Consider the following 26,125-nt stretch of genomic DNA (forward strand, 5'->3'; position numbering starts at 1 on the left):
CCACAGCTACTTGGTCATCTTCTGAAGACTTCAAAAGGCTCAAGGCCTGTGCCCCCTTAGAGCTGTCCAGGAAGGGGTAGCAGACCTAGCGAAAGCCAGCACCACTTGGCCTGAGCTAACACAGACTTTGAAAAGGAAGCCTTTGCCTGTTGATGTTTCTAAGGGTCTTTATCCTGGCATCTAAGCAGCAGACCCTACTGCAGCCAGTAACAGGCACAGTGAAAGCTCAGAGTAGCTGGTTTGGGGCTAGGATTCCAAACACCTTGAAAGATTGAGAAACGATGGTGAACATGGGGAAATATTTCTAAAAATGAGCCATATGTCTCTGCTAGAAGAGTACAGGTTGTAGAAAGCACACCCACAACTTTCGAGGACGGAGAAAGTTGAATAACACAGGCTTTGCAGCTGGATGTGGACTGGAGATTCAGTTCTGTGCTTCCTAGCTGTATAACTCATACAATAACAATCTTACTGAGCCGCAAAATACAAAGTACAGACAGAAATAGAACCTCACTCGTGGGTTCGTGAAACTTTATTTCTTCCACTAGATGTGGTAAAAAAAATTTCAAAATAGTAAACTATATTTAATATATTTTATATAAGGGGGTTGGGAATTTAGCTCAGTGGTAGAGCGCTTGCCTAACAAGCACAAGGCCCTGGGTTCGGTCCCCAGCTCCAGAAAAAAAAAGAAAAAAAATATATTTTATATACTCAAGCATTCCCCTACTCCCATTAAAACCTTTGGGAAACCTTTGGCTAGAGAAATGGTTAAGTGGTTAAGAGCACAGACTGCTCTTCCAGAAGACCAGCACCCATATGGTGGCTTACAACCGTCTGTAATTCCAGTCCAGGGGAATTTGACCCCCTCTTCTGGCTGCCTTGGGCACCAGGGATGCAAGGAGTGTATAGACATCACTCAGGCACAACATCTACATACATAAGATAAAACAATAAATTTGGATCTCATCTCGATCATACAATCTGTAATCTGAATTGGTTCCTTTTCATTGACTCCCTAACATGAATGCCACTAGAAGTCAGGGTTGCTTCCCTCAATAAGTATTGAATTAGTAGAGTGAGAGTGTCCCCTAACTTTGCAAATAGAGGCTGTTACACAAGAGACACTCATTGGAAGGGTGTGTATGTGTGTGTGTATCTGTGTCTGTGTCTATGCGTGTGCGTGCGTGTGTGTGTGTGTGTGTTTGTGTGTTAGCATGTGTGTTAGCAGTGAGTGACCAGCGCAGCTCTGCAGCTTGAACGGGGCTGCCGCGTTTGCCCTCGTGGTCAGGAGATGGCGCTGCAGGCCTGGCCCACAAAAGACGCTCCAGACGCGGAACCCGGAAGCGTCGGCCGGGAGGGGGCGGGCCCAGGGCGCTGGAGTCCGAGGAGTTGGAAAGCGTTCCTGTCCCTCTCCCCGACCTGCATCCTTTTCCCGCCCCCTCGTCCCTCGCTAGCACGGGAGGACCTTTTCCTTAAGTGGAACTGAGGAATGCCTAGAGTGGGGGACTCGGCGGGCGCCCACGTGACAGACAGCCCCCAGGGCGTCCTGGGTTTGCAGGGAATATGGGCATGCTCAGGGCAGGGCTGTGCCCGGGCCTCACCGAGGAGATCGTCCAGCTTCTGAGGGGCCGAAAGATCAAAACAGGTGACCTCATGGGCACAACCCCGGGGGTCTCGATACACGTATGGGGCTTTTTGCTCTAACCGGAGGGGCTACACTCCTCCTCTGACTTACTGGGGAAGCTGCTTCGCGGGAGCCGAGGTAGAGGATTTTACTGAGTGCTGGGCTCCTTGCCGGGTCCTGCATCAGGGCCTGCGTGCAGATTGGAAGTAGAATAAGACCTTAATCCCATTTCATAACTGAGGAAAAGGCAAGCAAGGCAAGGCTAAGCCATTCCGGTTGCGAATCACTTGCACTTGCTGCTCTCTTTCCAGTGGCAGACCTGGCAGCTGCTGACTTGGAGGAGGTAGCCCAGAAGTGTGGTCTGTCCTACAAGGTGAGCTCGCGATTGGCAAACTCCACTCCAACCGGTCTTCCAGAGCTGCTCCCCACTCTGCAGGATCGGAGTTCCTAGGAATTGTTAAAGGGGGGGGGGGGCTCTAGAACCTGAAGTGCTCTGCGGAGCAGCTGCTCTTAGGGGCAGTCTGATCAATCTGGAACCTGAGTGTCCGCCCTATTGGCAGGCCCTGGTTGCCCTGAGGAGAGTGTTGCTGGCGCAGTTCTCGGCTTTCCCCTTAAATGGTGCAGATCTCTATGAGGAACTGAAGACTTCCACTGCCATCCTGTCCACCGGCATCGGAAGGTTTGTATGTGAACCTGGACAAGGTGAAAACAGAGTCTCGTGCTGAGGCTACAGAGGACAGGGCCAGTGAGGGCCGCCTGGAGCTGTAGAGGAATCTGCAGGCATGCGGACTCCTGAGGTTTTTTTTCCCTTAAGAGTAAAACTATAGGGTTTCTTTTCTTTTCTTTTCTTTTCTTTTTTTTTAAGATTTTATTTATTTCGTGTATGTGAGTACACTGTTGCTGTCTTCAGACACACCAGAAGAGGGCATCAGATCACTCTATAGATGGTTGTGAGCCACCACGTGGTTGCTAGGAATTGAACTCAGGACCTCTGGAAAAGCAGACAGTGCTTTTTTTTTTTTTTTTTTTTTTTGGTTCTTTTTTTCAGAGCTGGGGACCCGAACCCAGGGCCTTGCGCTTCCTAGGTGGCCTTTTCTACCACTGAGCTAAATCCCAGCCCAGAGACAGTGCTCTTAACCTCTGAGCCATCTCTCCAGCCCAACTATAGAGTTTCTTAGCCTCAACACTATTGATACTTGATGGGCAACTAATTATTTGCTGAGATAGAGCCGTCCTGTGCATTGAGAGACATTTAGCAGCGTCCCTACTCTCTAGGCACCAGATGGCAAGATGCCCCCAGTTACAACAATCAAAAACTGTCTCCAGATGTGACTCAGTATCTCCTACAAGCTAACTTTCCCCAGGGAAAAGCCACTGTCCTATAACAAAAGATGTCATTAATATCCCATTATTCAGTAGAGCCCGTGATAAAGAGCCCAGAATAAAGCAAGTGAGACCTGGGCAGAATTGAGTTCCTGGGAGTTAGCGCTTTTGCGCTGACCCTAGGCCAGTGGTTTTCAACCTTCCTAATGCTGTGACCCTGTAATCCAGTTCCTCATGTTGTGATAACCCCCAACCATAAAATTATTGCCTTGCTACTTCCTAACTGTAATTTTGCTACTGTTGTAAATCATAGTGTAAATATCTAATAAGCAAGATCTGCCACCCCTGTGAAAGGGTTGTGCAATCCTCAAAGGGATTGTGACCCACTGGTTGAGAAACTGCCACCCTAGGTTATTTATGGATGTTAGAAATGATTGACCTCCCTTGTGGTTAGCTTAAGAAAGGGGCCAGGAAAGGTGAGCCCAGGGTTATCTAATCCAGAACCTTGTTGCCTTTGCCATATGAGGCAGCGGCGGGAAATGGGCATGGCTCTCTGAAATGAGCAGTTACATTGTGCCCTGTTGTTCCGGTTGGGAAAGAGTTGGAAGACAACTGGCATTTTCTGGCCAAGCGTGTCTGACCTCTCTCCCTGCCTGTTTGTGCAGAGTTTGATGAATAACACTGCCATCACAAAGGTCTTCGGATTGGTCTGGCCCTTGTTGTTTCCATAACACATTCTCTTGGCAAGGTCCGTACAGCCTGGTGCTTGCTCTCACTGGTTGGGGGTCTGTGTTTGTAATCCATCAAGCGTTGGCTGAGTGCCTACTGGGTGCCAGACGCATGCAGATGCTCTTTGTAGGAGTGGGGCTCAGTGTCTTACCTTAATTCCAGCGGACTGTTCTGAGGTCTGCTTGGAGGTGAGAGGCCACTGTGAAAGCATTTGTAAGCTACGGGGCATGGCGGTGCAGGACACAGGAGAGGCCAAGCAGGGATCTGGTGCTGCTGGTTTGGGGTGTGTAAGTCTGATCCAGGGTTTGTAACCGTGGAAGACATGTTGAAGGAGAGACATGAGAAGAGACTTACTGTGAGATCGGGTGTAGATTTGAAGAATCAAAGGTGGTGGTTTGCGGGGGCTGGAGAGATGGCTCAGCGGTTAAGAGCACTGACTGCTTTGCCAGAGTTTCCTGAGTTCAATTCCCAGCAAATGCATGATGGTGGCTCACAACCATCTGTAATGGGATCCAATGCCCTCTTCTGGTGTGTCTGAAGAGAATGACACTGTGCTCACATACGTATGTAAATAAATCTTTTTTTTTTAAAGGTGGTTTGCTAGATTTTAGACTTTGCTCCAGTGTGTTGTGCCTACCTAGTAGGTGTAACTCTGAAACTTTGGAGGCTGTAGGCCAAGTTAGTGAAACTTGCGATTAGCACGCATTAGACCGATTAAACAGGGTCCTGTGTTGTGGGCTTTCTTGGAGTGCTGAGGTGCACTGTAAATCTTTGCAGGGTGGTCGAGCACACGGGGAGGGGGGATGCGGTAGATGGGGTGGAGGGCGGGGATCCATCTCTGTTGGAAGAAGGTTTTTAGGAAACATGGGGCAAGGTGTCTGAATGAGTGACTGAAGAATAGCTGATGGGAAATTTAGTGGGAAAGGTGGGGAGAAGTCCCAGAGACCTCTGCCTTCTAGGCAGTCCTGTTGTGGTAGGGGCTCAGCTCCGGAAGCAGGAGGAGGAGTCAGGGGTGGAAATGCTAGGAAAGTCCTTTAGGAGGCAGTTTTGGAAGTGTTTCATGGAGGCGGGGCCTCAGCCCAGTGCCCTCAGCCCAGTATGCAGCTGATTTTTTTATTTTTATTTTTTTTAAGATTTTATTTTTGCTGGGCATGATCCCAGCACTTGGAAGGCAGAAGGAGGCAGATCTCTACGAGTTCAAGGCCAACCTGGTATTAGGAACCAAATTGAAGTCTTCTTCAAGAGTAGCAAGTAGGGGTTGGGGATTTAGCTCAGTGGTAGAGCGCTTGCCTAGCATGAAAGGCCCTGAGTTCGGTCCCCAGCTCCGGAAAAAAAAAAAAAAAAAAAAGAAAGAAAGAAAAAAAACAAAGAGTAGCAAGTAGTCTTAGCTGCCGAAGCCATCTCTAGCCCCACCCCCTGTGTGATGGGTTCTCTGTTTTTGCTTTGTTTTTTTTCCAAGGCAGAGTATCTCTCTGTAGCCCTGGCTGTCCTGGAACTCACTTTGTAGACTAGGCTGGCCTCAAACTCAGAGATCCGCCTGCCTCTGCCTCTGCCTCTGGAGTGCTAGGATTATAGGTGTGCACCACTACAACCTGTCATGTGATGGGTTCTTAACTGGAGTCAAAACCAGTGATTCATTCTTCCCTATGACTATTTGCAAAGTGTTAAAAAAAAAAAAAGAAAGAAAGAAATAGTCACTCTTGGGTCCTGCCAATAGAACTTTTATTTAATCCAGCAAGAACAGTGTTTTCCAAATTTGTCTGTAGACTGGAATCACCGAGGAGGGGATACAAGCAGTCTTTTGACGTTTTTTTTGATGCTCCTGGTGACTCCAGACAATTACTGATAGAGGCTACTTTTTGAAAACTCCTCTGGAAGCTGGGTGCAGGGCTGTGTGCCTAGTCCCAGCTGCTAAGAGGCTGAGATAGGAAGATTATCTGATGCCAGGAGTTCAAGGTCAGCCTAAGTTAAGACCCCATGTCCCTCTGTCTTTCTCTCTGTGTGCATATGTATCTGTTCATGTACATGTAGACATGGATGTCAAATGACAGCAGATGTCATTCCTTAGGGACCATGTTTATTTATAGTTCTTATTTTCATGTGTTTGAGTATTTTGGCTGCGTGTCTATCTGCGTGCCACATTCATTCCCGGTGCCCTTGAAAGTCAGAAGAGGGTATCAGACGTTGTCACTGCACCCTCCCCCCAATAACTGGAGCTACAGAGGGTTATTAACTGCAATGTGAATGCTGGGAATTGAACCCTGGTCCTCTGTAAGAGCAGGGTGAGCGCTCTTAACCCCTGAACCATCTCTCTAGCCTTCATACTTTGTTTTTGATGCAGGGCCTGGGACTAGTTAAATAGCTTAGGTTCTCTGGCCTGTGAGCCTCAGGGAATCCCCTGCCTCAGCATTCCCACCACTGGGATCATAAATGCACACCACTGCCTTTAATCCCAGCAGTGCGGAGGCCGAGGCAGGCAGATCTCTGAGTGTGAGGCCAGCCTGGTCTACAGAGTGAGTTCCAGGACAACCCTATCCCAAAAGATCAAAAAATAAAATAGAATAAAATTTAAAAAATTAAATAAAAAGATAAGTGTACACCACCACAGCTGGCTTCTTTTCTTTTTAAATTTTACTTTAATTAGCATGAATATGTACCTGTGTGTGCACATGTATGCAGGGGCCTGTAGAGACTAGAGGTAGCAGATACCCTGGGTAGTTGTGAGCCAACTGCTTAGCCACCTCTCCAGCCAGCCACTCACACTCAGCTTTTTATGTAGGTTCTGGGGATCAAGCTAAGGTTCCCCATGCTTGCTAGACAAGCGCTGTTATTGACTGAGCCATTACATCAGCCCCCTCCTGGATGGGGCTTAAACTTCCAGAGCAGAATCTCTGACCCGCGTTGCTGATGCAGTTGCTCTGGCCCCACCCTGGGAGAACAGGCCGAGAGGAGCTGCTGTGATGGAACTGGGCTTCCCGTGTCTCCAGGAGAATAGGATTCAGAAGCTGAGGCTGGAGACTTACTAAGTAGATGCTTATTAAACAGACACAGAATGTACCATGTTCGAAGAAGCCTCAGGGCGGTTGGTATATGAACCGGAGTGTGTTGACTGGCAGGAACCTGTGACTGCTGTGTTAGAATAGGTAGAGTAGTGACTGATTGCTGCTTGTCATATGCTGATAGGTTATAGTTGGTCATCAGGGACCTCTTCAGAGGCCCGCAGTCCATGATTGGTAATGCCGAGTCAGAGAGACGCATGGTCAGGCATTGGTCCAGGCTGCAACAGAAATTTCAGTTCCTGTCCTGGGCGGAGCATGGAGGGCAGTGACCTGCTTCATGGTGGTTCAGGGGCAGAACTGGGGTTAGGAAGTGGGCATGTTTTGAGGTTCATCTCAAAGCTTGCACAGCTAGGGTTTTGACAGTCAAAGCACTGGTCCTTCTCTTCAGTAACATTTCCTGGCTGCCTTCAGGGGATTTTCAGCTTTGTGCTAATACTGGAGATGATATAACAGGGGTAAAGGCCCCAGAGTGTTCCTACCAGATGAGGGAGGCAGACAAACACAAGCAAATAAAAAATAATTACAAACTCCCAGAACTAATAAGCGAGTTTAGCAAGGTCTGGGAATACAAAATCAACACATAAAAATCAATTGCATTTCTTTGAATTCACGATGAACACGTGAAAACTGAAATTAAAAAGGCAGTGCCATTTGCTGCTGCGTCTAAGAAAGTGAAATACTCGGGTCTAAACCGACAAAGCCCGGGTAGAATTTGTGTGCTGTAAATTAGAAATGCTGATGACGACGATCAAAGGTGACCCAGATAAATGCAGAGACGTCTGGTCTGTGTTCATGGATTACAAGACTCTCCATTAGTGAGTGCCAACTTTCCCCAGCCTCTTTCTCTTTTCTTCCTTGACACTAGAGGCTGAACTCTGGGCTTTGCTTATGCTAAGCAAGCACTCCACCATCACCTTTAAGCTGTTTCTCCAAAAAAACCAAAAAAATCAAAAAAACAAAACCAACACATACACACACACACACACACACACACACACACACACACACACACACACACACACACACACACACGCAGGCACACACACACATATAGATGAAGTGGAGTTACGGAGGGAGGTAGATGGTCAAGCATTGGAATAGCTTGTAGCACAAAATTCAGACCTGGTCCTGTGCAGATCATGCATGCATGCATGCATGCATACATACATATTTGCATACATACGTATTGGTTTTTTGTTTGTTTGTTTATTGTTTTGGAGCCAGGGTCTCATGTCACTGTTGACCTCACCTCCCTGATGGCGGGATAAAAGGCATATGACACCCTGCCTGGTTTACTTTCCAACCTTATCTTCGTGTTGAATGAAGTTTCTTCTCTCTTCTTTTTGACCATCCCCCATCCTCTCCTCTTCTGCTATCAGCCTGGACAAACTACTTGATGCTGGCCTCTATACTGGGGAGCTGACTGAAATTGTGGGTGGCCCAGGTAGTGGCAAAACTCAGGTACTCATGGGTCCAAGCGGGGGAGTGTTGGGGGAGGTAGGTGCATTGTCCTGAATTCCTTGGGGGGGGAGTGTTGGGAGGAGGTGGGTGCATTTTCCTAAATTCCTTGGGGGGGGAGGGTTGGGAGAGGTGGTACATTGTCCTGGATTCCTTGGAGAGGGGAAGGGTTGGGGGAAGGGGGTGCATTGTTCTGGATTCCTGGTGGGGGAGGGTACTTGCAGGTGTCCTTGCCTGTTTTGAGGTCAGAACCGACCAGATGGGTGTTGAGAATGGGTATGGCCTTGGCAAGTGTATGTTGTTGGAATCTGGGCAGGATGTGATGGGGAGCTGCCTAGTGGCCCTCCCTCTTCTCCAGCACCCCATCTTGTCTCTGAAGGTGTGTCTCTGTGTGGCTGCAAATGTGGCCCACAGCCTGCAACAGAATGTACTGTATGTGGATTCCAATGGAGGAATGACAGCATCCCGCCTCCTCCAGCTACTACAAGCTAGAACCCAAGATGAGGAGAAACAGGTAAGGGGCAGGGTGTCTGGGGTCCTAAAAATCCTGGTGCTAGGAGACCTCATGACCCTGTACATTGTACGGGGGACCCTGTACACTGCCTGTGGGTCTCATTTTCGCTTTGAACCTGGAGGTTTTCTGCATTCCTAAAGCTGTTCATGTTAATGTCACCGTCCCAGCCTGGCTGCCACCCACACTGACTCTCCAGGAACTTTAAGGCCTTGCGTACCTTAAATCAGAGCAAGCAAACACCTAGCATCTGTGTTTCCAGTCCATTTCTTGGGCATGGCAGGCATCACTAATCAATCATATCCGTCCTTCCTGCTGAATTCCGAGTGTCTTACAGCTCAGCACCCAGGTAGTCACCACTGTGAGATCCAGCCCATTAGGCAAAATCCATTTGCCATTCTGGATGCCAGCACTGTGTCTAATTGCCTCTTTGTCCTTTCAGCTTTATGATTACTCTTTATGGTTTTCCGGGATTCCCCTCTCCAAGTTCCTGCTTCTCTCTCTCACCCCTCAGGCAAGTGCTCTCCAGAGGATACAGGTGGTGCATTCATTTGACATCTTCCAGATGTTAGACACGCTGCAGGACCTTAGGGGCACCATGGCCCAGCAGGTGAGCTTGCCGATCTGCCTGTTTCTGCTCTACCCAGATAGCCAGGTGTCGCCTGTATGGGGCAGGTGTCTGACCACAGACTATATTTGGCGTGCATGTGTCCACTGAGAGTAACATCTCCAGCGGTGTTTGCACATGCACACCCTTAACCCCTAGGTGGAATTCCTTGGCACTTAATTCGTGTGCTTCCTTGTTACAGGCTCACCAGCCCTGGACAGCAGTGAGCTTCTTAAGTCCAGGGTTATGTTGTCTTCACTTTTACTCACTGAAATCAATTAGAAAAACTTTTGTGCTAGGTGTCGGGTCGAATGACTTTAATCTCAGTGCCCAAGGAGGTAGAGGCAGGTCTCTGTGAGTTCGAGGCCAGCCTGGTCTACAGAGTGAGTTCCAGGGCAGCCGAGGACTACATGGAGAAACCCAGTCTCAAAACCAACCAAACCAACCAACCAAACAACCTCACAAACATTGTGTGTGTGTGTGTGTGTGTGTGTGTGTGTGAGAGAGAGAGAGAGAGAGAGAGAGAGAGAGAGAGAGAGAGAGAGAGAGAGAGAGAGAGAGAGAGAGAGAGAGAGAGAGGGAGATATGGGGGTCTCACTATATAGCTCTGGCAGGTTGGGGACTTACAAAGATCTCCCTGCCGTGTCTCCTGAGTGCTGAGATTAAAGGTACATACTTCACCATATCTGACTAGGAGGCTTGACTCCTGAGACAATCTGATTGTCCTTTGTGAGACTAGAGGTTGGCACTGCGTCCAGTGTCTCCTGCTCTTCCCCTCAGAATTGGCAAATGGCTGCTGTAGTCCCAAACATTTTGTACACATCCACTTAGATTCCATAGTCAAGCAACTAAGTGATAAATGTTTTTATTTTTTTTAATTATCTCTTCCCTTTTATTAAGAAGAGAAACATACTCTAGGACTGCTAGTAGGCTCCCTCTTCTTACATTCAGTTAGCCAGGTTTCTTTTGTTGTTTGCTTGTTTTTAACTGTAATAATAAGGACCTTTATCCATAGATAAAGGCACTTGCTGCTAATTCTTAGAACCCAGGTTTGAGTCCCAGGACCCTCATGGTAGAAGGCGAGAACTGACTTCTTCAGGTTGTCCACAGACTCCAAGTGTTGCATCATGAGTATGTGTTCATGTGCACAAACAAACAAACACTTTTTATTATGATGCTAGGGATCTAATCCAGGATATATGTTAGGCAAATATATACTGAGATACTCCTCCAGACAAAGTTGGCCAAAAACAAGTCATCTCTATAGGTATCTTGAACCAGGGGCTGGGCTTATCACTGATGTCAGGAGATTTCTACCCAGTACCTGAACATGTTCAGACTAATGTTTAGAAGAAAAGGAGAAGGAGATTTTAAAATGGCATTTGGCTGATTTGTTGTTGTTGTTGTTGTTGTTGTTACTATTGTTTGTTTTTTTTTAATTTAAAACTTGTTCTAAGGCTTTTAAATTCTATTCTATGTGTACGAATGTATATGCCTGGTGCCCTTGGAGGCCAGAAGAGGGCATTTGATTCCACTGGAACTGGAGTGACAGAAGGTTGTGAGCTATTGTGTGCGCACTGAAAATCAAACTCAGGTTTTCTCCAAGAGCAGCAAAGGACTTGCTGTGCCATTCAACAGGACACGGGTGATGGGGGCCTAAGCTGGATGGTTTTACCTTCTCCCTTTTCTGCCGTCCCGGTAATGGGCGAAGAGTTGGAGGCTGAATGATTGACACAGTCCCGGGCTGGAATTAAGGCACACAGAATGCAGAACAGAAATGCAAATAGCCAAGGCTCTGGCCAGTGGGCAGTGGAAACCACACAACACGAATAGCAGAGTCAGGATCTGAGAAGTAAGAGAGGGAGTGAAGGAAGTGTGGAAGACGGCATGGATCCAGAGAAGCTGCGACAGTGCTCACGAGTGTGCAGCCTCAGATTATTGTCTGAGAAATGGCATCGGGCTCTTAGAGAAACAGCTGGCTTCATTTGGAGCCATGGTAGCTATGGGCGAGGAGGGCTTAGGAGGTTAGATCTAGGGATGGAAATACCAAGAAGTCTAAAGGCTAAGGGTGTTGCTCAGTGTTAGGATGTTGGCCAGCATGCCCCAGGCCCTGGGCTCCTTCGTGGAGAGTGTCAGTCTTCAGCAAAAGCAGCTTGGGAGCTTGAAGTGGAAGTAAGCAGCACTGAGGGGATTCAGAAAAGAAGGGGTTAACAGTACCCTGGGCATGGGGATTCCTGAATGAGTGTTTGTAGTGTCCTGACTTAAACCTTCTCTGTCTACTCAATTTACTGGAGTCTGTTAGACTTATGAATGGGTTGAGGGAGGTCTGCCCGTACAGCTGTATTTGGTTGGAAAAAGTTTATGACCAACTTCTTTTTTTTTAATCTGAGGGTTAACCTTTTGGTTTGGTTGTTTGGTTTGGGGATTTTTTTTGAGACAGTTTCTCAGTATAGCCCTGGCCATCCTGGAACTCAGATGTGTCTCTGCCTCCCAAGTGCTAGGATTAAGGGCGTGTACCACCATCTCAGTCTAAACTTCAGGCTGTGTGCGAGCGTGCTGCGTGAGGGGCAGGCCAACTCTCTGATGTTGGTTCTCTCTTTCCACCTTTCCTTGGGTTCTAGGAATCACCCCACATCCCCAACCCCGACCCTAGGTTCTCTGGCCTTGCTGCAACCTGCAGTCTGCTGAGCCATCCCACTGGCCTCCACCTTCTAATAGAGAAGCTTGCCCAGGGCAGGCCCTAGAGGTCATTGGTTGGTGATAATTCCTTTTTCCCATTCCTACAGGCGACAGCTTCTTCAGGCACTGTGAAGGTTGTGATTGTGGATTCTGTCACTGCAGTGGTTGCCCCACTTCTGGGAGGTCAGCAGAGGGAAGGTGAGGAACGAGAGGAGAGCCTGGGGACAGGATGGGGCCTTAACCTCCCAGCCCTGTCCCTTGGCCTTCTGCTGTCCTTCCTGTTTGTTCCTTTCCCCAGGCCTGGCCTTGATGATGCAGCTGGCCCGAGAGCTCAAGATCCTGGCCCGGGACCTGGGTGTGGCAGTGGTGGTAATTTCTAGCTCTCTGTTTCTCTTAAGTCAGTTTGGAACTTAATAGCCCTTAAGAGGGAGGACAGAACACTGAACCCAGGTCAGAAAGGTGTTACTACCTTGCCTTTTGTGTGTGTGTGTGTGTGTGTGTGTGTGTGTGTGTGTGTGTGTGTGTGTGTGTGTGTGTGTGTGTGTGTGTGTGTGTGTGTGTGTGTGTGTGTGTGTGTGTGTGTGTGTGTGTGTGTGTGTGTGTGTGTGTGTGTGTGTGTGTGTGTGTGTGTGTGTGTGTGTGTGTGTGTGTGTGTGTGTGTGTGTGTGTGTGTGTGTGTGTGTGTGTGTGTGTGTGTGTGTGTGTGTGTGTGTGTGTGTGTGTGTGTGTGTGTGTGTGTGTGTGTGTGTGTGTGTGTGTGTGTGTGTGTGTGTGTGTGTGTGTGTGTGTGTTTACTTGGCTTTTTGAGACAGGGTTTCTTTGTGCAGCTCTGGTTGTCTTGAAACTTGTTCTGTAGACCAGGCTGGTTTGAAACTCAGAAATCCTCCTGCCTTTGACTCCCAAGTGCTGGGATTAAAGGCATGTGCCACTACCAGCTTTGAAAGAAAAAAAGTTTAAAAAGGAAGTTTGGGGGCCCCAACCACTTGTAACTTCAGCTCCAGGAGACCCAGTGCCCTCTTCTTGTCTCCATGGGCACCTGTGCAAATACCCAAATGCAAACATATGTATATACATTTAATTAAAACTAATGGGGACCTTTTTGAGACAGGTCTCTCTACATAACCCTGACTGTCCTAGAACTCCCTCTGTAGACCAGGCCGGCCTTGAACTCACAGAGATTCACCTGTTCCTTCCTCCCGTGTGCTGGAATTAAAGGAGTATAATTATTGTGTCAGGGCTGCCTGTATGTTAGCGTATGTTCTTGATACAGTGTCTTACTAGGCTTTCAGGCTGGCCTCAAATCCCTAGACTGCTCCTGAGGGGCTGAGGAGCCAGGACTACAGACGCACACCTCCACGCCCAACTCCATGTACTTTAAATATCTAGCTCGTCCAGTTTTGAGGAATGTTATACTAATTTGTGCACCTGCAAGCAGTGTAAAAGGACCAGGGTCCTGGGCCTCCACCTACTGTCTTCTGGGTGTTTGTGGGTACTTGGGGGTCAGTCTCTGGCATAGAAAGTATGGAAGGAGCCATAGTTGCTATGCGTTTGGGTGCCTCAGTGGGTGACCTGCTTAAGACTAGTCCCAGGCTGGGACTCCTCATCCAAAACTTTCTCTCTTCCCCATATCCAAACACACTCCAGACCCAAAGGGCTGGCTACACTGTTCTCAGGATGCCAGTGACATGCACAAGTGACATGCACAATTAACAATACTGGCTCTACTTTAGGAAAGAGTAAGTAAAGAAGGTCCCCGTGTCCCACATTTGATATCAGGCCTAACGAACTGAGGCTTGGTGGAAAGTCGAGTGCAGGTCAGGAAACCTAGGTTGTAGTTCTAGATTCAACTATAAGTTATACCACTAGGGAGAATCATAAGTCAAACTTCCTGTCTGTAAAAGGAAGCTGGAGGAACAGGTGTCCCTGGTACTCCATCATGGATCTATGTCCGTTCCTGCAGGTAACCAACCACTTGACTCGAGACAGGGACAGTAGAAGATTCAAACCTGCCCTTGGACGCTCCTGGAGCTTTGTGCCCAGTACCCGGATTCTCCTGGAAGTCTTTGAGGGAGCTGGAACACTAGGCCACAGCCAACGCACAGTACGTCTGATCAAGTCTCCCCGCCAGGTGAGCCAAACCAAGGGGATGCCAGAGATCTCGGGCCCTGGTGAGAGTGGTTTCCATGCTCACATGTATCTCATTGGAGGAATCTTTGATGCAGAAACCCTGAAACAAAAGCCAACCACGTAGATTGCTTAATTCTGCCTACCCCTCTCCTATCTCTTCTTCTAGCCAACGGGTCTGCAGGAGGTGATAGACATTGGGACATTGGGGACTGAGGAGCAGAGCCCAGAATTGCCTGGCAAACAGACGTGACACAGTTGACTGGGAAAGGGACAGTCTCAAGGCCCTCACAGCTTTCCTTCCCAGGCAGCTGCTGTCCGCTGCCACATGGGACCCAGCAGTGCAGATGTCTCAGGCTCATCAGAAGACAAGCCTCAGTTCCCTTAGTGTCACTGTTTGGGATCTCTGGAGCCATTGGCCAGAGGATACTGCAGTAGGAGAGACCTAGAAGTCCATTGGGGTCTCAAGTTGCCTTTGGATCCACTGAAGGTCTCCAGTGTGGGTTAATGTCAACCTAGCTTGAGGCCTCACTGAAGAAGCACAGTACTACCTACATGAATAGCTTCGTGGTCCTGTGTGTCACCATTGGCTCCTAAACCCATCCCTCACACAGTAATTGGGGAGGAAGTCTTTGCTCCCCCATCCCCCATTCATTTTGGCCTCTGTTTTCCCATCTGCAAGATGGCACTTCCTTAGTCTGGGAGCTACTCAGTAGAAACAACCTCCGAAATGTAAACCTCTTTCTTTATGCTTGTCCTACTCTTAAAATATGTAAACAAGGAGGCCCTCTGAGCCCTAAAGCCACCTGATTTCCCCCGAAGTTGTTTTTCAGTTTCTGCAGTGGGACTCCCAGAGAATGAGAGTGCTTCCTTCCCTGCTTGCCGACTGGGTTTCACACACCTACATACCTCACCCTGAGAGGTGAGCCATAGCTCGCTGCTGTCCCAGGGATATAATTTACCAGGGAGGAAGGATATGACCTGCTCCCAGTGAGCCAGACACTTGTTTCATATGCATGGTGCCCTGTGGGGTGCTTCCTCAGTATAGAGTAACCAGAGGTGCTGAACCATGGCCTAACCCATAAACAGACACAGGAGAATTTGCACAGTAAATAGAGCCAGCTGGGAAAATTGATGCCAGCGTAAATAATACATGGCAAATCTAGTCTTTTATACAGAAATTCATTGCTGGTGGCTCTAAGATGCAGTATAATTACACCTCTCGTCCTGCCAGCTGTACCACAGCCTCGTGTCTCAGTGAATAAAATAACCCTCTGTCTGTTACCAACACTGTGGCCATCCATCTGAGAGTCATAACTCTGGCTGAAAGGGGAGGATGGGACCAGGGAATGGAAAATAAAAGGCAGGGAGAAATGATCTGGATTGTTTATGGAGCAGAGTTTTTACAGGAAGGTCATGCTTGGTTAGAGAGCCTGTTGTACAATTACTCGTGTCTTAGCTGAAGGAAAGAGGAAACACAGTTACAAGACCTGATATTTAGGGCCAGTGGGATGGCTCAGTAAATAAAGATGCTTGCCGCCAAGCCTGACGACCCAAGTTCAATCCCTGGGTCCTACATAAGGGCAAGAGAGATGTGACTCTTGCAAGTTGTCCTCCTACAGTCCATATATACTATGGCCTATCTATACCCCCTCCCACATGATAATAAAAAAATCTAACAAAGAAGAAAATAAGACATTTATAGGTGATGGGTCTAGCAAGGGTAGAAATAGATCTGAAGGATGGGGAATGAATGACAGAGGTGTGGAGTGTCTGTGTGAACAACAAAGTGGGTGGACTTAAACTCTCACACTGTCTTCCATGGGGGACACCAGTCTTTGGTATCTACACCATGACTGGTTGGTTGGTGGGTTCCTGTAACCCTAGTGACAAGCAATACATTAAACTAGGGAAAGCAAGTCAGGCCACTCCTGATGCTCTTGGGGCATCGAGATCTCATAGCAGATGGCACCAAATTAGTCAAGGGCACTCGTGGAATGTTTCAGTTTCTTAGTGCGGCTTTGCAGGGAACCACTTTGAGTTAAGGGCCCTGGTATTCAAGGAGGAGCCTGGTTGCCTGCTCTGCCCTGTATCCTGTCTGTGGTGAGTTCAAGTGCTTCGTACGTGACTGAGAACTGTAAAACAACAGTATGAGAGACCCATAAGGATCATTGAGCATTTAGTCTGGATACACACACACACACACACACACACACACACACACACACACACACACCCCACAGTGGGTTGTTCCATGTGCTAAGCAAAGCTTCCACCACTGAGATGCACACCGAGCTCCCATCCCATTTTGTTAAGAGAAGGAACCCAAAGCTTTAAATGTGACAGTTCCAGTGGCAGAACTGAAGGCCTCCTGTGTCTGTTCTTCTCTCATTCTTTCTGCATTTGTGGGAGTGTGTGAGTGAGTGGCTTTAATGCGTTTTAGAGATATCAAAGGGTGGCCTAGGGGTATACATCAGTGGTAGAATGCTTGTCTAGCATAGGCAAGGCTCTAGATTTGATCCTCAGAACTAGAAAAAATTAAGAGAGCGATGTAGGATTGTTTCTCTCTTGATGTAGATGGCCATTAGGTCCCTACAGTCTTTCATCTTTCAACGTGATACAAGGAGGTCATTGTGTGTCTGTTTGAAATTAGACAAAATTAACGTTAAATGCCTACTATGCGATAGCACTTGATGGTCTCAAGTTAGGAAGTTGAGCTTTCCTGACAAGATTAAAAAAAACACACCATGTATTATTGAGGTTGCGTTCCCTAGCAAGTAACACAACCCCACTTAGGCATCAATGATAAGGAAGGTTACTCATGGGTTGGGGATTTAGCTCAGTGGTAGAGCACTTGCCTAGGAAGCGCAAGGCCCTGGGTTCGATCCCCAGCTCCGAAAAAAAGAACCAAAAAACAAAAGGAAGGTTACTCATCCCTGAGAATGTGATGCCAAGGTTGGTCGATGGCAGTGGCCCAGTATGGAGAAGCCGTGGCTTTTCCTTCTCCGTCCTCTCTTCTCTGTTAGTTTTATCTTCAAGCTTGTTGCCTTCATTAAAATCTGGCTGTAGCCATTGTAAACATTAGGCCATAGAAGACAATATCTACGGTCAGGGAAGGGCTCATCTCCTTGTGTCCTGTGAAGAACAAGGAAAACTCAGAGCTTCCTAATGACTGTGTCCCATTGGTGCAGAACTGCCTCAAGTGATGTGTCTGGTTTCAGTAGTGGAAAAGGAAATGGTGCCTATCTCAGTTAAGGTTTGCCTTGCTGTGACACCATGACCAAGCCAACTCTTATAAAGGACAACATTTAATTGGGGCTGGCTCACAGTTTCAGAGGTTCAGTCCGTTATCATCACTGTGGGAAGAATGGCGACCTGCAAGCTGACACGGTGCTGGAGGAGCCAAGAGTTCTATGTTCTGACCTTAGGGCAGCGAGAAGGAGGGTCTCTTTACTGCACTGGATGGAGCTTGAGCATAGGATCTCAAAGCCCACCCCAACAGTGACATAGTTCATCCAGTAGGGCCACAACTATTCCAACAAGGCCACATACCTCCTAATAGTGCCACTCCCTGTGGGCCAGGCATTCAAACACTGTGGGGCCAAGCCTATTCAAACTACCACAGTGCCTCAGTGGTAGTCTTAGGAGCAACCAAGAAACAGCCATAGAGTTTTTTTGGAAGCACCTACTGTGGTCCTACTAGGGATAGACTATGTGGAGGAATTAGACAGTGGGTGGGCTTGTGTGTGTGCTCAGTATCTTAGCATAGGACTCACTGCGGACCTAGGACAAGCTGAGTGGTTCTGGGAATCTCTTCATTTTACAGACTAAATGGTTGGGGTTTTAGGACATGTTAAGCGACAGCATGGGAGTCTAAACTTGAATGCATCCGATGCCAGACCTTCTTTTCTCAACCTCTTGCTGCTGTCAGCTGAAAATATGTAAATATTTTAACAAAATTCTTTTTCCTATTTTGCCCCAACAGTGGAGGCTGCGTCTCTCAACTCCCTTTCAGCTGAGCTCACCATAAAAATGTTAGCTCACAGATTCGCTTTATCAGCTCTTTCTGGTGTCCCCCAGGGAAGACAGAATGACAAACACTCCAGAGAAGGCAGACAGCATGTGTGTGTGAAAGAGAGCCGGAAGGGTTAGAGGGGAAGAAAGCTGGATGAAAAACAGCAGGCTCTGCGCATGCCTGAGACAAGGAGGAGATAAGGGATTCAGATATATGCGGAGCCTGCTAGGCTTTCGCTGTATTCTGCCTTGGAGGTGTCTGGGTAGAGAGTTTCAGCTGTCCAGTTCTTTGTGTTGGTTATGTGTATGTATAGCTAAAATTATAAATATGTATACTTCTATATTACATGTATGTGTGTATACATTGAACACCACATGGTGGTGGTTTGAGTAAGAATGGGCCCCATAGGCTCATAGATTTGAGTGCTTAGTCATTAGTGAGTGACACTTCTTGAGAAGAAATAGGAGGTGTGGTGGTGTTGGAGGGAGTGTGTTGCTGGGAGGAGGCTTTGAAGTCTCAACATCACAAGCCAGGCCCAGTTTCTCTCTCTTCCTGCTGCCTGTGGTTCCAGATGTTCCAGAAATAGGTTCCACCTATTTCTCTAGCACCACGTCTGCCTGTGTGCTGCCAAGCTCCCCACCATGATAATAGACTAAACCTCTGAAACATTAAGCCAGCCCCAATTAAATGTCTTTCTAAGAGTCCCCTTGATCATAGTATCTCTTCCCAGCAATAGAACAGAGACCAAGACATATGTACACACATGCACACATACGATTTTTTATTTTTAATTTTTTGGAGGACGGGTGTCTGACCCAGTGAGACCTTGACTCTTCAGGTCCCCTGCTTTAGCCTCCAAAGTGCTTGGATTGTAGGTCTGTGTCTGTTCGGCTGGCTTTGCTTGTTCACTTGCTTGTTTTATTAATTTTATCTTTTAAGAGATTTATTTATTTCATGTATATGAGTGTTTTGCCTGCATGTAGATATGTGCACCATGTGTGTACCTGGTGCTTGTGGAGGCCAGAGGAAAGTGTTGGATCCCTGGAACTAGAGTTACAGGTAGTTGTGAGCCATGATATAGGTGCGGGAGACTCAACCCAGATCCTCCACAAGATCAACAAGTGCTCTTAATTGCCGAGCCATCCTTCCAGTCCCTTAGTGTTAATAAGAGCAAGGGCAAGGGATATTACCAGTCAGGTGTTGTTCAGTAGTAGAGCACTGTCTAGCATGTCTAAGGTCCTGGTTTTAATTGCTAATGAACCAGCTCTGCACACACAGAAAGACATTCACCACTAATGTCTCTCTCTCTCTCTCTCTCTCTCTCTCTCTCTCCATATATATATATATATATATATATATATATATATCTTTTACTCTCAAGTGCTGAGATTAAAGGTGTGTGCCTGTGTGCCCTCAGGGCTGGAGAGATGGCTCAGTGGTTAAGAGCACTGACTGCTCTTCCAGAGGTCCTGAGTTCAAATCCCACCAACCATATGGTGGCTCATAACCATGTGTAATGAGATCTGATGCCCTCTTCTGGTGTGTCCGAACACAGCTAACAGTGTACTTATAAGTAAACCTTTTTTTAAAAAAAAAAAAAAAATGTGTGCTCTCAGCAGCTAGGAACAGAGATCCACCTGCCTTTTGCCTCCCCAGTACTGGAATTAAAAGCATGCACCACCATACCTGGCTGATTTTATGGAGTGTCAGATCCTGAGATGTTAGAGTGCCCCATGACTGGTGATTTAAGACTTTGGAATCAAGGAAAGACCCAGGTTTAGTAGCCTGCTGCACTCCTCCTGGCAGAGTCCCTTGGACAAGATAATGTGTTTGTTTTACTGGTAGAACTCTATGCTATATGGAGTTACACTTTCCTTATTGGTAAAATGTGTATCTCAGGGGGTTAGGGTTAAACAGATGATTTATGGAAAGTGCCTTTCACAGAGAGACTGGCACATAGTAGGTGCTCAATCACTATTAGTTCTTCTGGCGCCTGCCAGAAGTAACAGAAATCAGGGCACTAGGACTTTGAAACCTTGCTGCTACTAATAAAAGAAATAATGTGATTTATTTTTTCAGTGCTGTTTGGGGAAAGGCGTGTGCTTCATAAATATGTATTGGAAAGTACTTAGCAAATGAGTAGAAATAATAAAAATATGTCAAAGGAAACAGTTCCTATAAATATGTCACTTGGTAGACAAATTAGTGTTTTATTACTACTAAATACTATTGCTCGCTGAAAAGGATTTCAGATTACTCGCACAATGGGTACATTATTGAATGCCTCTGCGGAAGGGCACGATAAAGATGAAAAATTGTGAGGGTGATAACGCCTAAGGTGGAGAAAGGAGGGGTGTGGGTAAAGGAGCTCCCAGGCCTCGCTCCAGTGATCTGCCCATTATTTAGCAGCACTCGGATGATTTAGCCCTAATATGGACCGGAGGACCCTGGGAAAACGATTTCCGTCGGATGAATTCAGGCCCTGGTTATCACGTTCGAAGGGGATAGGGGGGTGGGGCTATGGGGGTGGGGCTGGGGTGGGGTAGGGGCGGGGGATGGGGTAAGTACACTTCCTTTCAAAACTGGGCACTCTGCTTTGAGTTAAGCTGACCCCCCCCCCAAAAAAAAATCCTAGGTCTGGATCTCCTCTCACTTCTGTTTTGGACCTATTACATATCTGTGTCTCTAATTCATATCCGGAGATGGACAGTGTGGTGAAGAACGTGGGCCTTCAGCACGGCGCTCAGACCCATTTCAGAAACACAAAAGGCTGGACACTGTTGGCCCATCAAGGGAACAGGGACCAGAGAGGGAAGGGAGAAGATGATATACGTATATACACACACACATACACACCTTTGTGGAAGAAAAAGCCCCAAGAGAAGCAGAGACCATAGGGAACTGCAGCGAAGCAAAGTTGCAGAGATAGGCAGGCAGGAGAAAGGGGCAAGGGGCGGACATTCAGGTGGCAGGGGTCCCTAGAAGGTGGGACTCCCTATACACTCCAGGTTGGAGAAAGAAATGGTTTCACATTCCAGCTCTGCTTTTCTCTGCGTGGAAGCTTGAAAATTACTTAAAACGTAGATCCTTGCTGATAACAAGCAAATAACAGTACAGAACTTGCTGGGGTGTTCTGAGAACTGGAAATAGCTAAGGGCTTATAAAGTGATGGTCGGCTATGGATACACATATTTTAGCTCCGGTTCCCTTCTGATAGTCCTTATTTTAAAATACAAGGGGTAGCACTGTGGTAGAGCACTTGCCTAGTATGTACAAAAGCCCCAAAATATTGAATAAATAAAAATACAAATTGCTCAGGAAAACTGTGAGTGGTCTCTTCTAGGGACCTGAAACATAAGAAAATGATGTCACTAGACACTAGCCAGAAGAATTAGCATTTATATGACTTCCGTGACTAGGCATCTTCTTAGATCACTGGCTAATGAACCCCTATGCTACCCTGGTGTTTTATGCTTTACTAAGGCCTTTGTGCATTATCTCATTTAATGCGAAGGCCCAACCTGCCTTTCTGGGATGGGGAAGAATTTGGAAAGGTTAAGAGCCTGCCAAAGGGTGCACAGCTTATGAGCGATGGCTGGGTGGTTTCTTAGTAGTCGTTTTCCATTGTACTGCAACCTTTCTCAGCTGTGCCCACTACCTTCCTAACGTGAAAGTAACCTATCCAAGGAGGAAAACACAGGTTATGATGGCCACTGACTTGGCTTTTAATATCTCCAAGAGACTTAATACATTGAGTCTGGGGTTCTTCCATTGTGAACTGGAAATCTGTCGTCTGTCGCGTACGATGAAACGTGAAATCAAGGGATCAATATTCAAACTTTACTATAAAGCTAGTTGGAGATCTTAAGGGACTTGTTCAAGGTCACCACGTAAGGGATTGGTGGACTCCACACCTTGCTGGGCTACCGCCCCGGCCCTGCGCCCGAGCTCCGCCAGAGGGAGCTCGCGGAGGCTTGCCCTCTAGACCGCCGCGTACCCGATTCCTCTCTATGGTGTCGCGGGCGCGGCGGAGCGGGGCGCGCTCCCGCGGGCGTGGGGGTGGAAGGTGGGGCCTGGCGCGGGGAGGGCGGGGCCGCACGCAGGACGGGCGGGGCCCACGCCGAGCCGCGGGGGACCGGGTTGGTGGGGGTGGACTTCCTGGGGCCGCCCGTGAGGATGTGGTGCTGGCACCCGGGCGCCCCTCAGCCGCGGAGTTGCGGCGGCCGCCGACCCGGCAGCCCTGCTGCCTGAGTGGCCGCAGTGGGGATCTGGGCTTTGCTGTCCCAGGTGTGGCCCGGCAGCGTCCGCGGCAGGTGAGGAGGCGGTGGCTGCGGCGGGTCGGGCCGGAGGATTGGGTGCTCCAGGCAGTGCTCCGGGGCGGAGGGGGGGCGGTTTGAGGATCCAGCTGCGCTCCGGGAGTGGTGCAACCCCTTCCAAGAACTTCCCACCGCCAGGTCACCCCACACCTGTCCCATTGAAAGTGCCGCAAAGCATTTCGCCTGTGTGCGCTGTAGCCCGGGACGTGTGTCCTCAACTTGTACCCAAGTGTCGTAAGAGCTCGGTAGGTCCTGCTGCCTCCTGGGGAAGGATGCATTTCAGTAGGACAGAAAACTGTCTACAGAGGCAGAGCTTTGGCGGCACTGGCTCTCTTCCTACAGGAGGACCCTGGAGATTCGGAGTTCGGAGGTTAGATGGGAAGTTTGGGATGCTGCTCTCTCCTCCTCCCTGCCAGTCCTCTCTGCCTCTTGGCAGTCGACCTCTGTCCCTGAGGTGTGTCCCCGAGGTGTGTCCCCAAGGCCACTGTGTGGTCCTGGCCGAAACTCAGAGGGAAGTAGGGCCCCTCTCCAGCTGGCTGCTCTGGAGACATTTGACCCGGCATGGGGAAGTCTGGGTAGATCAGTGGAGCCCGCAGCCTTTCCTGGCATCTGTCTGTTCAGAGCTTGATTTGAGACTGGTAGGAAAAAAAAAAAAAAACAACAACAACAGTGTAATTAACCCCCCCCCCCCCTTTTTAAGCTTTTTTTTTTCTTCCTTTTTTTGGATGGGGGTGTGTTATTGTGTAATCGAGGAAGAGTTCCACATTCCTCTCAGTCCACCATGGAGGAAGATTATTCTTAGCTCAGAAATGGGGTTTTACCCACAACTCACACTTTGTACCCTGGTTAAAGGCTAGAGTGACGCATGAACACACACTCCGGGATGCATGTGGCCTTCTAAGAAAGCACTTAACCTCCTTATGTATATTTTGGCTGGTGGCTTGGAGAAGTGAGAGACTTCCTGTCCCCACTTTTGAGAGCCGTATGGTGGTTCTTGCCGTGACAGTTCAGTGTACTGAAATGTGGGCAAGGCTGTTCGAATATTGTGGCATTTTTCTAGGAATGGGAGGGGACTCCTGGGCCCTGTTTGTAGAGTTCTGAGACCAAAGCTGACCATATTTCCTTTGTGGCAACTTCTTCACCCTTCCCTCCTGCCCACCCCCCACCCCTATTCTTTCGAATGCAAAGAAATAGATGGTGGCAAGTGTTTCTGAAACTTTTTGCATATTTGCTAATTCTGGACCACAGAATACAGTTCAAAAGTTGTGGTTTATTGGAGGACAGGACAGTAGCAGATTGGTGTGGCAGGGCTAATTAATAACTTGATAGTGTTCATAGATGTTCATGTAACAGAGGACACACACTCACCTTAATGTTTCTTCATCACAGAGCCCAGTGCATTAAAACTTCTTATATTGATCAGCTGTTATCCTGTTTGTTTACATTGGAATCCAGGCCTTGCAAATCCACCAAATTGACCAATTTAACCAACTGTTAAAATAAAAACAGAAAGAGAAAGCTGTTCTCAGAAAGCTTAACTGTTTTCAAACTTTCTATCTGCCAAGCCGGTTGACCTAAGTATTTAGTCCCATCTACTAGAAATGCCTCTTAAAGGGATTTTCATTGACAGGTTTAACAAGTAGCAACATTAACACAAAGATGGTTTCCTTTCCAATGACGCTAGCCTTGTGAAGTTTAATGCAGCCACATCTGGCTCTATGGGCCATACCTGCCACTTTCTGACATCATCTACATAAACCTAAGGAATGTTGGGGAGGGAGCCAGATACACTGGTTTTTTATTCCTATCATAGAATCTTTAATACTGCTGTTATTTTAATGGGAGATTAGGGACGTTTATCGCCAAACTTGGGCTGGTAATATGTTTACGTTTGGGGAGGAGAGGAAAATTAACTGCTGCACCTTACAGTCTGTCTTTATAGTTGAGAGGTGGAGTATCATTCAGTTTGATGAGACTAGACCGCTTAGACCGCGGCTAGTGAGGTCTCACGGGAGGGGCTGCTTTGATTACTTGGTGGTAGCTACTGGTTATTAACACTGTGTTGGGGGATGGTGGTGGGGAGGGGTGGAACTGACGGCCTTGCCCCATACTACAACCATAGCACCCTGGTTATTTTAATTACCTGACATCTCTGATTTTGGTATTTGAAAGGGCGAGCTTTCCATACGCAGACTCAGACTCCCATTCTTTAATAGGGGAATGCCTTGGTTAACTTCTCTTTTTGTGACTTTATGTTAGCCATGGAGTTTTAAAATCCTAAAACCAGTTGGGCTCCCGGGTCTCATAAAAGCCGTCTCAAATAGGTAATTGACTTCTTGTGTCTGTCAGTCTGCAGTCCGCCCTGTCCCCAGGACTTAACAGTGCTGTTCACTGGACAGTGGTCACATCTAATTCCGTTAAGCTGGTCTTAGTCTAAACCCATTATCTTCTCTCTCCCTTCAGACGGTCATGAAGTGTTTCTCCTTTGCTTTTCATATTCTGGCTGAATAGTCCACGTTTTTTGGAGACCCCGTTTACAACCGAAGCAGAGCTAAGCCGTTCGTTAAGAGTTCTGCATGTTTTTAAAACATTTCCCTTTTACAAAGCAAGCATAAAGTCTGCATTTCTTCTGGGAGAAACCCAGCTCTTTGAACCTGAGAGTAAAACAAAGGCTGGTTTTTCCAGCTTTCTGGCATTAGGAAATCTGTGGTAAACTTTTCCTTACTTTCTGATTTTTTTTTTTCCAGTCCGGTGAGTAGACGGTAGTGATGAATGTTGACGCAGGAGCATTGGGAGATTCTCAAGTCTTCCTGTGTCATCAAAGCGAGGTCACATTATATTCAGGGTGTAGCTCTCTCCCTGGCTTTTTGTAAGGCGTTTCCCAGAGGTCAGCCACTTCTTGCGAGGTTCTGTGTGTAGCCCAGGCATTCTTGAAAAATGCTGACCTTCGGTCCCCACCTCTTGGAGGTTTTGATTCATTTGGTGATGACCTACATTTTGAAGCCATCTGATTTCCAAAAGGCTCTCTCTTCAGTTGCTTCTGAGGTGCAGTGCAGCCTAACGTGGGAATCACTGTTGTCTTGCATTGACAGGAATATATGTGTTTGTAAGTATATAAATATGTACAATAAAAATGCATCACCTGTACCTCAAGTCAGTTTGGAACTTTTTTTTTTTTTGGTGTTGTGAGACAGGGTTTTTCTATTTAGTCCTGGCTGTCCTGGAACTCACTCTGTAGACTGCAGTCTGGCCTTGAACAGAGATCTACCTGCCTCTGCCGCCGGAGTGCTGCTGGGATTAAATGCGTGCACCACCACAGCCTAGCTTTTCTTAAAAATTTTAAAATCGAAGGGGGAATACACTGAATTCTTTATAAATCGGCAGTCCCTGTGATAACATCACGATGTTATCCGGGGTGTTTGGTTTGCTAGAATAGCCCATGTCCTAGCTGTGACAGATAAACAAAAGGCCTTTATGACGTTTATGCTCATTGCCTCACAGCAAGGCCCCTCTGCTGTATTATCTACTGGGAGTCATGAGGGAGGGTTTTTGGTGAAAGTAGCTCTCTTTATCCCCAGTGGACAAATGAATGATAATGTGGAAGTGACTGGAGGTGTGACTAGGTAGTGGATGCAGTTATGATCAGTGTGGGATAGGAGAGATGCCTGGGATTTTCTGTG

General features: G+C 47.6%; 2 protein-coding genes across 6 annotated transcripts in view; both read left to right on the forward strand.

Moving 5' to 3' along the window:
* The first annotated feature begins 1,365 nt into the window (after window positions 1-1,365).
* Window positions 1,366-20,313, forward strand: Rad51d (RAD51 paralog D). 4 transcript variants are annotated; one of them, XM_032913849.1, is made up of 10 exons: window positions 1,366-1,645; window positions 1,936-1,997; window positions 2,185-2,303; window positions 8,115-8,196; window positions 8,573-8,707; window positions 9,219-9,314; window positions 12,098-12,188; window positions 12,289-12,359; window positions 13,951-14,118; window positions 19,786-20,313. In XM_032913849.1, the coding sequence occupies exons 1-10, from the start codon at window positions 1,564-1,566 to the stop codon at window positions 19,795-19,797; spliced, it is 918 nt and encodes a 305-aa protein (XP_032769740.1). In that variant the 5' UTR covers window positions 1,366-1,563; the 3' UTR covers window positions 19,798-20,313. The 4 variants fall into 4 exon arrangements, with proteins under 4 accessions (XP_032769740.1, XP_032769741.1, XP_032769739.1 ...); XM_032913850.1 differs by lacking the exon at window positions 19,786-20,313 and adding an exon at window positions 19,511-19,533; XM_032913848.1 differs by lacking the exon at window positions 19,786-20,313 and adding an exon at window positions 14,284-15,805.
* Window positions 20,314-22,229: 1,916 nt separating this feature from the next.
* Window positions 22,230-26,125, forward strand: part of Rffl (ring finger and FYVE like domain containing E3 ubiquitin protein ligase) — a 64,310-nt gene continuing 60,414 nt past the window's right edge. Inside the window, exon 1 of one of the 2 annotated variants that reach the window (XM_032913846.1) lies at window positions 22,230-22,442. The gene's annotated coding sequence lies outside the window, so the exon portion shown is untranslated. Of the gene's footprint in view, window positions 22,443-22,516; window positions 22,816-26,125 lie in introns of those variants that run through there. The other variant, XM_032913847.1, reaches the window with a different exon arrangement.

The sequence above is a fragment of the Rattus rattus genome, chromosome 9 (genome assembly GCF_011064425.1).
Source record: "Rattus rattus isolate New Zealand chromosome 9, Rrattus_CSIRO_v1, whole genome shotgun sequence".
Taxonomy (NCBI): Eukaryota; Metazoa; Chordata; class Mammalia; order Rodentia; family Muridae; genus Rattus; species Rattus rattus.

Bases quoted from the DNA above. Each gene is read 5' to 3' on its own strand.
- Rad51d (XM_032913848.1), top strand. From the start codon at position 1,564: ATGGGCATGCTCAGGGCAGGGCTGTGCCCGGGCCTCACCGAGGAGATC. The intron at 8,708-9,218 runs GTAAGGGGCAGG...CTCACCCCTCAG, and splicing joins CCCAAGATGAGGAGAAACAG to GCAAGTGCTCTCCAGAGGAT. The intron at 14,119-14,283 runs GTGAGCCAAACC...CTCTTCTTCTAG, and splicing joins TGATCAAGTCTCCCCGCCAG to CCAACGGGTCTGCAGGAGGT.